The sequence below is a fragment of the Apteryx mantelli genome, chromosome 18, assembly GCF_036417845.1.
Source record: "Apteryx mantelli isolate bAptMan1 chromosome 18, bAptMan1.hap1, whole genome shotgun sequence".
Lineage (NCBI taxonomy): Eukaryota > Metazoa > Chordata > Aves > Apterygiformes > Apterygidae > Apteryx > Apteryx mantelli.
In genome coordinates this window covers 8827211-8839334 of record NC_089995.1, presented here as the reverse complement: position 1 = coordinate 8839334, position 12124 = coordinate 8827211, and the positions used below count along the sequence as shown (strand labels likewise).

At 37.2% G+C, this 12124-nt stretch overlaps 1 protein-coding gene across 4 annotated transcripts in view; it reads left to right on the top strand.

The window, feature by feature from the left end:
- The window catches only part of ZMYND8 (zinc finger MYND-type containing 8), a 68362-nt gene that overhangs the window by 22293 nt on the left and 33945 nt on the right, over positions 1-12124 (top strand). For all 4 annotated transcript variants that reach the window (XR_001295339.2, XR_010886042.1, XM_013961820.2 and 1 more), the window contains exons 3-6: positions 3755-3903; positions 8171-8389; positions 9147-9260; positions 11807-11899. Coding sequence is in view for 2 of the 4 variants with exons in the window: in XM_013961820.2 (XP_013817274.1) it covers positions 3755-3903; positions 8171-8389; positions 9147-9260; positions 11807-11899 (575 nt within the window). In the remaining 2 variants the exon portion in view is untranslated. The remainder of the gene's footprint in view (positions 1-3754; positions 3904-8170; positions 8390-9146; positions 9261-11806; positions 11900-12124) is intronic.

The window sequence follows — 12124 nt, the reverse complement described above, 5'->3', positions numbered from 1 at the left end:
CTCCACGTATGTACAAAATGCAGAAATCATGTAGAAATCTAATCCAGTTCTTCTTTGTGCCTACAGACCCTCTAAGATTGATGCCATGTAACGTATTACCTTACTTTTGAATGCTAGTCAGTGTAACTTTTCAGTTTGAAAGAAAACTATTCTGAGTACAGTTTTCAGCTAAACTGTGTTTTTCTTGCTCACTCTTAAGAATGTCTAAAGAGAAAGTGTCAGGGGACACATTATTCGATATCTGTGGCTTTGCTATATAGGCTTTTGCTCTGTTGTAGAAGGGAGTTATATTGGATTTGTTCTGACAAGCCACTCCAAGCTTTTCCTCTTGCACTGGTACAGGTTCATAGGTATAAACTCACAGACCTGTATTCAGTCTGCATAACCTCAGTTTCCTGACTGAAGCACCTAAGTTGGGAGCGTGCTTGCCCTTAACTGCCAATACAGTAGGAGGTAAGTCTGGAGATCCTGAAGATGTAAATCATGCTCTGCCTGCTCTGCCATGCTCTCTTGCTAATGGCTATACAGGCAAACTAGGGTGACAGCTGTTCAAATTCAGGTACCTCTGTAAAGACTCCTGAAGGTACTAGGGATTAATACAGGCAGTGGGGAACATATGCTATCCAAGAGGAATGAAATCTAGGAGGAGATGGGATTCAACTAATCTGGCCTGCTAACAGAGGGCCCTGACAAACATATGGCAGTGGATTAAAATCAGATGCCTGAAATGTTATGTCCTCAAACCATCTGCCAGCTCCTCTAGTGAGCGTTGCTGCTTCTGAGGCAGATGTCTAATTCTCTTCTAAACGAGCATCTGAACTGCCTCAGTTTTCAGCTGGGCTGGGCTAAAAACTCCTGCAGTTCCAAGACATCTGCTACAGGTGGGGTAGAAGGCTGGGAATGTTAACTGCCTGATATGGTTAAGCTGACAAAAGTATAATTCAGTTTTTGGCCTTGTGGGTGGAGAATGTATGTGTATCTCCCTTGCACAGGGATAAATGGATAATGCTGGTGGGGGTAATGTCATTTTGTCATTTGGGGATAACTTAAAGTAAGATACAAAGAATTATGAAAAATATTATCTATATTGTCTGCATATATTCAACACTGTATTGCAGCATTTTGGCATCTGTGGAGGTTTTGTAATAAAGTTACAGTAGGTGCTTTTTGAGAGGATGGAAGAAAGCCGGGGACTATCTTGTAGCTCAACAAAATTACCTCATTCAATAAATAGTTAAAGTCTGGTTGGGAGGCATTTGTGGAGAAAAGACGTTTGTCCGCTGCCTAGGTGAAATGGTCTAGTTCCGTCATTTTCAGTATTTTTCAAAATAGGAAATTTTCAGTAGTTTTCAGTGGACCTTTTTATAGTGAATTTAGAACTATTGATAATAGACATGCATTCTTAGACCCCCTGAGACACTGATACAGTTAGTCTGTTGTTCTGCTAGCTCTGATGCTCATTGGATCCGTTAGGTGAAGTGTTTCAATGAGTTTTGGTGACTTGGCCACCTGTTACAACTGAGGCTTTGGTCCAGTGAGCCCTGTAAGGAAGAGCCAGGAGAGAGGATATATAGAATCATGGCAACCGGCAATTTGATCGATTTTGACTTCTTTATAACAGCTATCAAAAGTGTAGTTTTGTTACCAGGGATGTAATAAAGAGAACACCTGCTTCTTAATACTACATTGGTGTTAAGGAGTTTTACTCCCAATTTCGGTGACAGTTTGACAAAAACCTTCAAAATGGTGTTACTCTCTAAAGCGTCATTTCTCCTATTTGCTGCTTGTTCCTGTCCAGCATAACTTCTTCACTGATGCCATTATGAGCATTTGTGTGGCTGTGCAGTGAATCATGGAAAAAATTACTTGGAAGAAAGTTGCTTTTCAGACAGATTTATTCATCACTTGTTCACTGCACAGCCATGAAAACATTTGCAATAGCACAAGTGAGTAGGGGACTGAAAATCTGAGAATGACTTTGGGGAAGAGTCAGTTGTTTCACTTTATGTTAGTGATGACTTCTGCCACCCTAGGGTCTTATCTGTCATTTTAATTAGTATGTATGACAAGTTTAAGGAAAAGTTAAACAGATTTAGAAGTCTGTTGAACAGTTTTCACTTGTGTTTTGTCAAGATTGTTTCACTGATCTCTGATTGTCTTTTACAGCTGATTGGATACTTGTTTCTTTTGGAAAATGTCAGTAAGTTCTTTGTAATTGTGCTGAACTTTCCATATTTATTAGGAATCATTTAAATTTTGTTCTGAGGAAATGAAGTTGCAAATGCTCATATTTTTGCCTAGGATATTTCTGATAGGCTTGTCAGAGCCTTTTTTAAGTGTATTAAGTCTTCTAAGCCTGTCAATAATTCCTCCCAAGTATTGTAATGAAGACAAAGCAGTGACCAAATAAAAATAAAGATGGATTCAAAATCTTTGAAGAACTCAAAATGTTTAGCATAATTGGAGGAGTGAAGTGGATGTGAAGATCAACATAATAGATGTTCATTGGGACAAACTAATAGAGCCGTGTCTCAATTTCCTTCTAATTTTCTTAAATCCTGTGCATGTTTCATAAAATGCAGTTCAGAGCCACTTGAAAGTGAGCTTCTGTAGCATGAGCTGTTCAGGAACTTGATCTGGTGGTTAAGAGCAGTTGCTCTTAATTGGGATTCTGAAACTCAGTAATAGATGCGCTGCCTAGAGATGTGGCAGATGAGCTCTGAGAACTGTAACCATGGTGATTTAAGATGTAGACAAATCCAGCTATCTGCCTGCCTCTCTGCTAGAGAGTGTTGCTCCTTTGACCAAACAGCAGAAGGCAATATATGCGCACACCAGGGCTACCTAAATCTGGCGTGTGTACGTTTAAGCCCCCTGGTAAGTTTACACTGAGATGCCGAATTATGACTTCGAGCAACTGAGACACAAGCACATGTTTCCTTCTGCCAGCTTTGTTACCTAGTAACAAATAGTAACTTCTAGCATAGATGGAAGCTGTGACATAATGAAACGCTTCAGTTTGTTGCTTGGTGAATGTGGGTGAGAGCTCTGACTGTGAGGGACATTGGAAAGTTACTTTACTTTCTGTTTGTTACTCTGTCTAGCTGTCAGAAGTTACTACTTGAGTGGGAGTCATGTGATCTTAATGTTATCTTTTTTACAGTCCAATAAGCAGGTACTACAAATGGCTGAATATTTGAGGTAGCATATTCATTTTCAGAGTATAGGACAATTCCAGTTTTTCTATTAACATATCAGTAGATTTATTTAAATACAAGAAAACGAAAGTCTGACCTCATCGCTTACCATGTTTTAACTTCTGTTGCTTAGGTTCCTAAATATGTGAGCTGAAGCTGTCAGGAATTGTTAATGTTGGTTTTTTTGCTTTTAAAGGGGATAAATTAGCATGGAACAGTGCTCTGCTAAACTACAGAATTTAATTGTTGATATATTTTTAAAGATACTAAAATTTAAGATGAAATGAATAGGCAGAGTTCCCTGGGGAAAGAAAAAATGTTTAATCTTAATCTGAATGACTGTAGAGAATTTACTTAACAGGAGGTGTAGCATTGCATAGCCAACACTCTGCTTCCAGTTTTGTGAGTGACTGGGTAAAAGGCAGTTGAGAATTTTTAGTCTGTTCAGTGAAGGAGTGTGAATGACAAACCATAACTTTGATTGAATGTTTTTTTCATTGAATAATTTAGGAATTGGTTTATGAACTCTTAAATTTTATTGTTTGTGTCTGTTGCAGATCCTGGCTCTGCTGAACGCGCGGCACAAAAAAGGAAGTTTCCCAGCCCTCCACATTCCTCCAATGGCCACTCCCCACAAGATGCATCAACAAGTCCTATAAAAAAGAAAAAGAAGCCTGGTCTATTGAACAGTAATAACAAAGAGCAGGTAAAGGAAGTCATAGTCTTGATGTGCTAGGATATTTAGTAATGAAGGATATAGAGACAGCTGATCAGGAGCTCTTTTCTCTTTAGTAAGCTCCGTATTTGTATTATGAGAAGGAGGTATTCTTTGTTGAATGCAGTGGCTGTAGGAGTTAACATTATAAGTTGGGTTTGTTCTTTTTGTTTTGGGGTTTTTTTTTAGTTCTATATGAGAAAGAGCACCTGCATCCTTTTTGATTTATTTCATAAAGCTAATAAAATACCTATGACCAGTAAATGGAATTTTGAGCAAAGGGATTATTAAGGAATATATGTATAATTTTACTTTTAATAATAGCTATTATTAATTAAAACCATTAATAAGGAAACATTTAGGGATGTGATACCCCAGATTAAGAAAGATATGATAATGAAAATGGACATCTCTCATCTACTCTCATTCCTATTGTAAATTATTAACAAAAGTCCAGCTGCTCCCTTGATGCTCTGTGGATTTTCCTCCCCTTCCTCAAAATTACTGCTGCTATCAAAGTAGTTTAATCAGAGGGTCGCACTAGCGGTTTTTTTCACTCTTTATGTCTGAAACCATTATGTTTGGTGTCTTCTGAATACTGAATTTATAGCATTTGTTGTAGCTCTTAGAAGAAGTTGACTCCAGAAGACTTTGAAAATTGCTGATTCATTGTATGACGAGAGTGAAAAGATTTTATGAATTGTGTTGAACAGTGAATGCTGTAAAGCATCTGGGTCATGCTGGAAGTGGTTACACACAAAGCAATCTTTAGCCCTGCTGGAATTGTTTTTAATCTCATTTGTAGATGACATGCCTGTGTGTAGTTTGAAGCAATTCTGTGTGCTAAAACAATGCATTTTGCAAGTGTCATATAAACACAGGATTAAGTTCTCTGGGTTTAAGGCACCTATTCCCGGTGTAATAGCTTCCACGTTAAATGCTATTTGGGTACAATTGCACTGGTTAAAAAAGAAAATGAGATTCCTAATTACTATAGTTATTCTGGAACGAAGACTGTGAATAGATCAGGCCTTGCCACAGAACTTTCACTGTCAAGAGTGTTTTATTTAAGGATAATTGAGAGATCTAGTAATAACATGTGTAGTGAACTAGTTCGATGGGGCCAGATTTTAGTGAGCTTCATTGCAGGCTGTATAAACTCCTCCACATCCTGGACATTTACTGGGGGGATGTTGCCCTGCTGAAAGTCTGAGCTTCTGGCTGTGCAGTGTAGAGACAATTGTATGAACAGTGGTATTGAATCTCAGGGGGCAAATTTCCAGTGTTTATTCATGCATTTAAAAGTATATGTGAAAACACAATTGGAGGTGTTGAAACTTAATACATTCCCCTCAGTAAATCCTTTTCTGTTTTCCGGGTATCTCAGATTTGAAATTGTATAGGATAGATTGAAATAGTATATCTAATGACAAAAAGAAAGCAGACTTATTTATTTTTCTATATTTATCGTAAGTCAGCAATAAAGCGTATTGTGTTCTGTTTTGTCTAGCTTTTACAAGTTGCTTTTAATTTATATATCATCTTGCATGTCTAGTCAAGTTTGAAATGGGCATGCCTGGAGATAATTGTTTCTAAAGCAGGTACAAAACGCTGCTCTTTGTGGTAGCAGAAGTTGCTGTAAAGACTAAGACAAACTGGTGTGTAGAGGTTCTTTTACTGCTGAACAGATGTGAGCTAAGCACAGAGTTACTTGCTTTGCTGTCAAGTTAGGTTTCAGGTATAATGTAGCTGTTGGCTGTGATTCTGACTGGCTGATAAATCCACTTTGAGGTGGATCACTAAAGCATCAACATCACTAAAAAGCTCCACCTTAATATTCTACCTTACTAAGTGTGAGTATTTCAGGATACAGTCAACTAAAATTAGAGTTGTGTGATACTTTGTATTACATGTTATGGATGCAGTAATAGATCTTCGGAGGGTGGCAACAGGTATAATAAGTGTTTAACAAGTGAAGAGTTATTGATTGAAGAATTTAGCTAAGACAGGTTAAAAAGTCAGGAAAATCTGACCCTTAATTGGTCAGTTATCATGTATTTGAAGTTGGCAGCTTGTTTTCCTACCTAGCTTCAATATTAATTTGAACTGAATAAAAGTAGTGATTTTTTTTCCAAAATAATACTACAATACTGTTGTGTTTTTCTTCAGTTTTCTGTATTGTTATAAAGATCATACTAACTTTATTAAAGACTTAAAAACAAGCTACCACCTATTTTAGCTTGAAGTGGATAGTTTTGAAAATGTTGAGGGGAAAAAAAGCTTTCCTTTCCTAACTTTTAAACTCTTCAAACATCTTACTCTGATTAGAACAAGTGAAAAGGTCCTTTGATGCAGCTGAGCCATTCATTTTTAGTCCTTCGATTTTGTTGTTCGTGTCTTTCTTGAGTCTCATTTCTAACCCTTTGTTTTGTCCTTAAACTTGTCTCAGATGAATTAAGGTGATAGATGTCTAAAAGATGTGAGCATCCTCGAACAGAAAATTAATTCCTCTCATCTTCTAGGAAATATAGACTTCTAGTCTATTTAGAAATAATGATGCTCATTTCTGTGTAACAGATTTATAAGACATTTGTTTTAAAACAAGATCTTTGACTTTTAGGAAGTTCATGTGGGTTTACTGCTTATACCCACATCAAAGTCAGAATACATATTAAATTCTCTTAGTAATTTGCTTTGTCTGCAGTTGATGATAATGCCCCATAGCTGCATCTCCAAGTATACCCTACTGAGATACTGGTTTCACACCTGTGGTGCATATAACTGCAAACAAAATATGCTTCTTCACTGTAAATTGCAACTTTCATTCTCTACTTCGGGTTTACCTATGCCTTTGTATCTAGGTTTTAATGATTGGAATAGTAATAAATTTGAAATGTGGATAAGGCCTTATGCCGTCCATCTTATTCCACAGGATCTCACAGAACCTTCCTTCTGAAAGGCCTTGTCCTTTGTAACTTTAGATATTCGAGCTGGTAGGATGGTGGTTTCTGGTGACTTTAATTAATGTCCTGTGTGGCTGATTTTGTACAGGATGCTGCAGAGGTACAGAACATGCATATAATTGCTCAGTTCTCTGGAGTCACATGGACATGTGACAACGCAAGGGTCTAAGAGCCTGCGAATGTGTAAATGGTGTAGGAAGCATGCAAAATCACCGGTGAACAAAACAGAATAGTTCTGCAAACTACAAGCAGCCAGTTCGATAGTTACAAGTAATGTCATGAGCATATGGTTTTATATCAAACAAAAAATTACAGTAAATAAACTTTGCCTAAAACTCAGGGTTTTCCCACCTTTCCCTCCTCAGCAGACCATCCCTATAATTAATACCAAACAGAAAACTAAGTTCCCTTGTAATTTATAAATATAATATTGTATTCTGCCCCCCTGCAATTTTCCAAAAAATGTTAGCATCTCTTCAAATCTGATCTAATGACCTTTACAAATCTGGTGACCCATTTTGGCTGTGCCATGCTCTTTGCTTCTTGTTTTTTGACATAAGCTGTGTCATCTTTGAGCTGTTTTGGGCTCACGTGAGAGACTAGTTTGTGCAAATTTTTCAAAGTTAACGCTGTTTTCTAGTGCAGGCAAAGCTATGGAAGTTGAGAGTCTTAAATTCTGATATACATTCACATGTGGATTAAATCTCTCCAAGGGTTCCTGTTTCTGTGGCAGAGGTGGCAGAACAAGATGTTAATCTGCTCTTGTGTCATCCTAGTTTACAGATTGCCTTATTAACCAAAATCAGCACTTGCCTAATTGTACAAGGTTGTAAATTACCGCAGTTTAGGTCATATTTGCAAGGTGTTCAGCTTCTTGTTTGAGGACTGACTAACTTCTTCAGTTATCCCAGGTTTAGCCACCACAAAATATCTTACAATATTTAGCTTGCAAAATCTCATGGAATTAAGAATTTTGGGACCTGTAGCATCTAAATGCTACACTTTCCTTGAATATGAAAACATCTAGTGATATTTTTTTTAGTTTACATGTCTTGCACTTGATGCCCTCACTTGCACAAAGTTATTTTCAGTCTTGAATTTAAGCCAGTATTTGGCACCTGAATATGAAGTAGACCTCTTCATGAATGATTTTATGAAATAAATAAGATATTGTACCTGCGTAAATGTTAATTAAGTTCTGTAAACTGCTTTTTGTTTATATATTATGAATATTATTATTTGAAAAATGCAAATTTGTTTTGAAACCAAACCTGTTTTTCTTGCCTACATTTCAGTCAGAACTAAGACATGGTCCGTTTTACTATATGAAGCAGCCACTCACCACAGACCCTGTTGATGTTGTACCACAGGATGGACGGAATGATTTCTATTGCTGGGTTTGTCATCGGGAAGGCCAAGTCCTCTGCTGCGAACTCTGTCCTCGGGTTTATCATGCTAAGTGTCTGAAACTGACAGCCGAACCAGAGGGGGATTGGTTTTGCCCAGAATGTGAGGTTAGTTTGATAAAAGGAATGGATTTCCTTTTTTGTTCATGAGATTTAAGCAGCTTTTTTAAACTCCCAGATTTTTCTATTTTATTCTTATTATTGCCTTTTGGGAAAGGAACCAAAAAGATATATACAAGAAAGGAGACATCTGTTGCTGCCTCCCTACTATGTGTGCGCACGTGTGTGTGTGCCTGCCTGGATTGTGTTTGCCTTCTTACCATGAATCTTCACATTCCTTTTTGTTCCCACCTCCAGAGAAGGCACCATTCCAGAGGGTCATCCCTTCATCAGGCATCTCTAATTCTGAAAACGTTCTGCAGTTTTGATTTTTGGGGAAGAATACTTAGTATAATAATATCCTTAATGAAAGTAACACTGCTTAATCACTTTTTTTTTTTTGGCCATTTATTGTATCAAAGCCCAGGTGACTTTCTCAGTCCTTCACATTGCTGTGAACCTGCATTGCATTTGAGATTTTTTTGTATTTCACACATTCAGTTTGTGTGATCTAGAAGGTGCATGCGATTTTCCTTTTCCTTTTTCTTTTACTTTCCCTCTTTTTTTTTTTTTTTTTTGCTAACATAACCCAAGTTGAATTTGAATAAAACACGTATCTGAAGAACTTATGCTGCATCATCAGAAATGTTGTGTTTCTTATGAGATAGTTACTATCTTCCATTTGAATAATGCTGGAATGTTTTAATGGAGAAGAATTTACCTAGAAATGCTTGCTAATAAAATATTTTGTAATCTTAATTTTTAGAAAATCACTGTAGCAGAATGCATAGAAACACAGAGTAAAGCTATGACAATGCTCACCATTGAACAGCTATCATATTTACTGAAGTTTGCACTACAGAAAATGAAACAGCCAGGGGTAAGGAGAATTTTTTCTTTTTCTTTTCTTTTCTTTCCTTTTTTTTTTTTTTTGATACTGGGTTTGGCTCTGTTTTGTGGATCATCATCCTAGGTTACTTTATCAGATTGTAATCAGTGGGCTATGTTGTCTGCCACCTGTCTGGTACAGACAGATTAGTTTAGACTATATATACTGAATTGGAGTGCATTTAAAATGTAGTTTTTTGATGCAACTTATGGAGAATGTTTATGATCTGGTTCGGCTTATCTTTGTAGTAGCAGTATGGCTCTTCTGCTTATTTGTTCTACTTACACTCTTCCCCTGATATTCCAAATAGTGTCCGACTATGTTAAAGTATGAACAGATTTGTCCTCATAATGTAGATTGTTCTTAGATGTTCTTACATGTCCTTCCCTTTTCTAATTGGAAAAACTGGCACTGAGAGATTAAGTAATGTGCTTGTGGTTACCCAGGAAGTCTGTGATAATGTCAGTATGCATCCTAGGCAGCAGAAGTTGAGATCTTTTCATGTAGTCTTCCTATACAAGCAGTGGAATTAACTGAGCAATTGAAGAAGGACTTAAATTAATATTTCAATAAGTCTAGTGAAAATATAGTGTGCCTTTCCAGTGGGACTTTGTTTTCTCTCACTCACCAAAAGTGGACAAGGCCATCTCTCTGATAAAAGGGGCTGTTGGCATAGCATCAGGGAAACAAAAAGGCATGATTTTTGCCAATCTGGTTACACGGGCGGGAAGATTAGGCGCAGACATTGCTGTATTATTGGTTATACCAGTTGAAAACGTAGCTTCTTTTTGTCAGTAGAAGTTGTGCTTGTCACAGAAGTTACGATACACTTGAGAAGTACAATATACTTGTGAAAATGAAGAAATTATCCTTGATGTGCTGAAGACCTGTGCCATCAGCTTTCATGCAATATGAGGTTGCTGATCTATGAATTTTTATCACAGAGGCAAAACTGGCTTAAGCTTTTCATTTGACTTTTCCCTTTCTCCTCATATCTGTCTTAGATTTATTCCTCAAAATCACCATGCCTGTACATTTCAACTGTTCCCTTCCCCCATTCTTCACTATGGAAGCTTTGTCTAGTTTTCATGTGTGAAGAAAAAGTAAATCAAAGAAAGATGTTCTTGCGATGAAGTGCCAAGAGTTCTCTTAACTCCTATTAACTTACCTTCTTGTTCAAGTTAGGGGAGCAAAAGCAGTGTCTCTGTGCCTGCTATGTAAAAGATGTCAGGGAAAACCAGATGTGCAGACTCATGGGCTCTTTGCAATTCTGATGTCTCTATGATAAGTATTTTAGCAGAACAATAGTGGCAGTTTTGGGGAAGAATACTCTTAAGTACTGACAAATTTTGGATCTTGGAATTCTTTTACTCTGGAGTGGTAAATACTGTGCTATTAGAATGAGCCATTAGAAATTTTAAGTGCTGTTTTTCAGAAGCAAAGTGTCAGTGTTAGATTATATTGAATTCCCAATCAAGGTGTTTTGAAAATGCAATTAGAAAGATAATGTTTAATGAATGCTTTTGAGATTTTTTGCCCTTTAGACACTTAACTAATAATCTGTTGTTTTCCTACCAGAGTACTTTAATTGGTTATTTTCAGAAAACTGCAGTCCCCCAACATTTGCAAATAAAATCTAGAGCCCCATTGATAAAAGTTTGCATGTGTTTGTATTACCAAACCACCACTGTTAGGAAAGTTATGATTCTAATGAGAGTCTGAAAAAGAGATATTGTAAGCCTAGTTAATAGGAGATTTAAAAAGGTGTTTTCCTTCTGCTAAGATCTTTCCAAGTCTCATAGAGCCACAAAGATAATTAAGGAACTGAAGCATCTGTCATATGAGGAGAGGCTGAGAGAACTGGAACTGTTTAGCCTGGCAAAGAGAAGGCTTAGGGGGGTTCTTATCAATGTTTATAAATATCTGAGGGAAGAGTGTAAAGAAGATAGAGGCAGACTCTTCTCAGGGGTGCCCAGTGACAGGGCAAGAGGAAATGGGCACAAACTGAAACAGAGGAAATTCCATCTGAGCATAAGAAAACACTTCTTCGTTGGTGGTGAACTCCACTGCAGGTGGCTGAACACTGGAACAGGTTGCCCAGAGAGGTTGTGGACTCTCCATCCTTGGAGATGCTCAGAATGCAACTGGAAAAAGTCCTGGAAAATCTGCTCTAGCTGACCCAGGTTGGGCAGGGAGGTTGGACCAGATGATCTCCAGAGGTCCCTTCCAACCTCAGCTATTCTGTGATTTGATACTCCCTCCCCACCAAATCATTTTACAAAAATCCAAACTTTGTAATTCTTTACATTCGGCATATATAAAAATCAGCTAAATGAGACCATTTGGTTTCTCTTTTTCTGCCTGTGTTTTTTCCTCTTTATCAGTTCATCAAATTTTTTAATTACCTTCAAAGAATTTTTTCTGACATCCCGGTTGGAAGTAGTATTAGAAAAAGAATCACTACCCTATGGTTGGTGAAACAGTTCAGTTTTAATAAACGGTTTGATTGTTTTTTTGGGGTTGTTTTTTTCAAACAGACAGAGCCATTTCAAAAGCCAGTTTCACTGGATCAGCACCCAGATTATGCAGAATATATCTTTCATCCAATGGACCTTTGTACATTAGAAAAGGTTAGTATGAAGCAAAAGGAGAGAGGTTCCTTGAATTTAATTGCTGCCATTAAGATTTTTGGGGTGTTTGTTGGGAAGGGGAGAGATATTGCTTGTAATTATTTTGATACTGGTTTTTTGTTATTGCAAATGTTAGTTCCATTATAGCTTAAAAACAATCATTTGCTAACTGAGCGAGTCCATAATTTTGTCTGAACGGGTAGTAAAGGCTCAGTAAAAATAGTA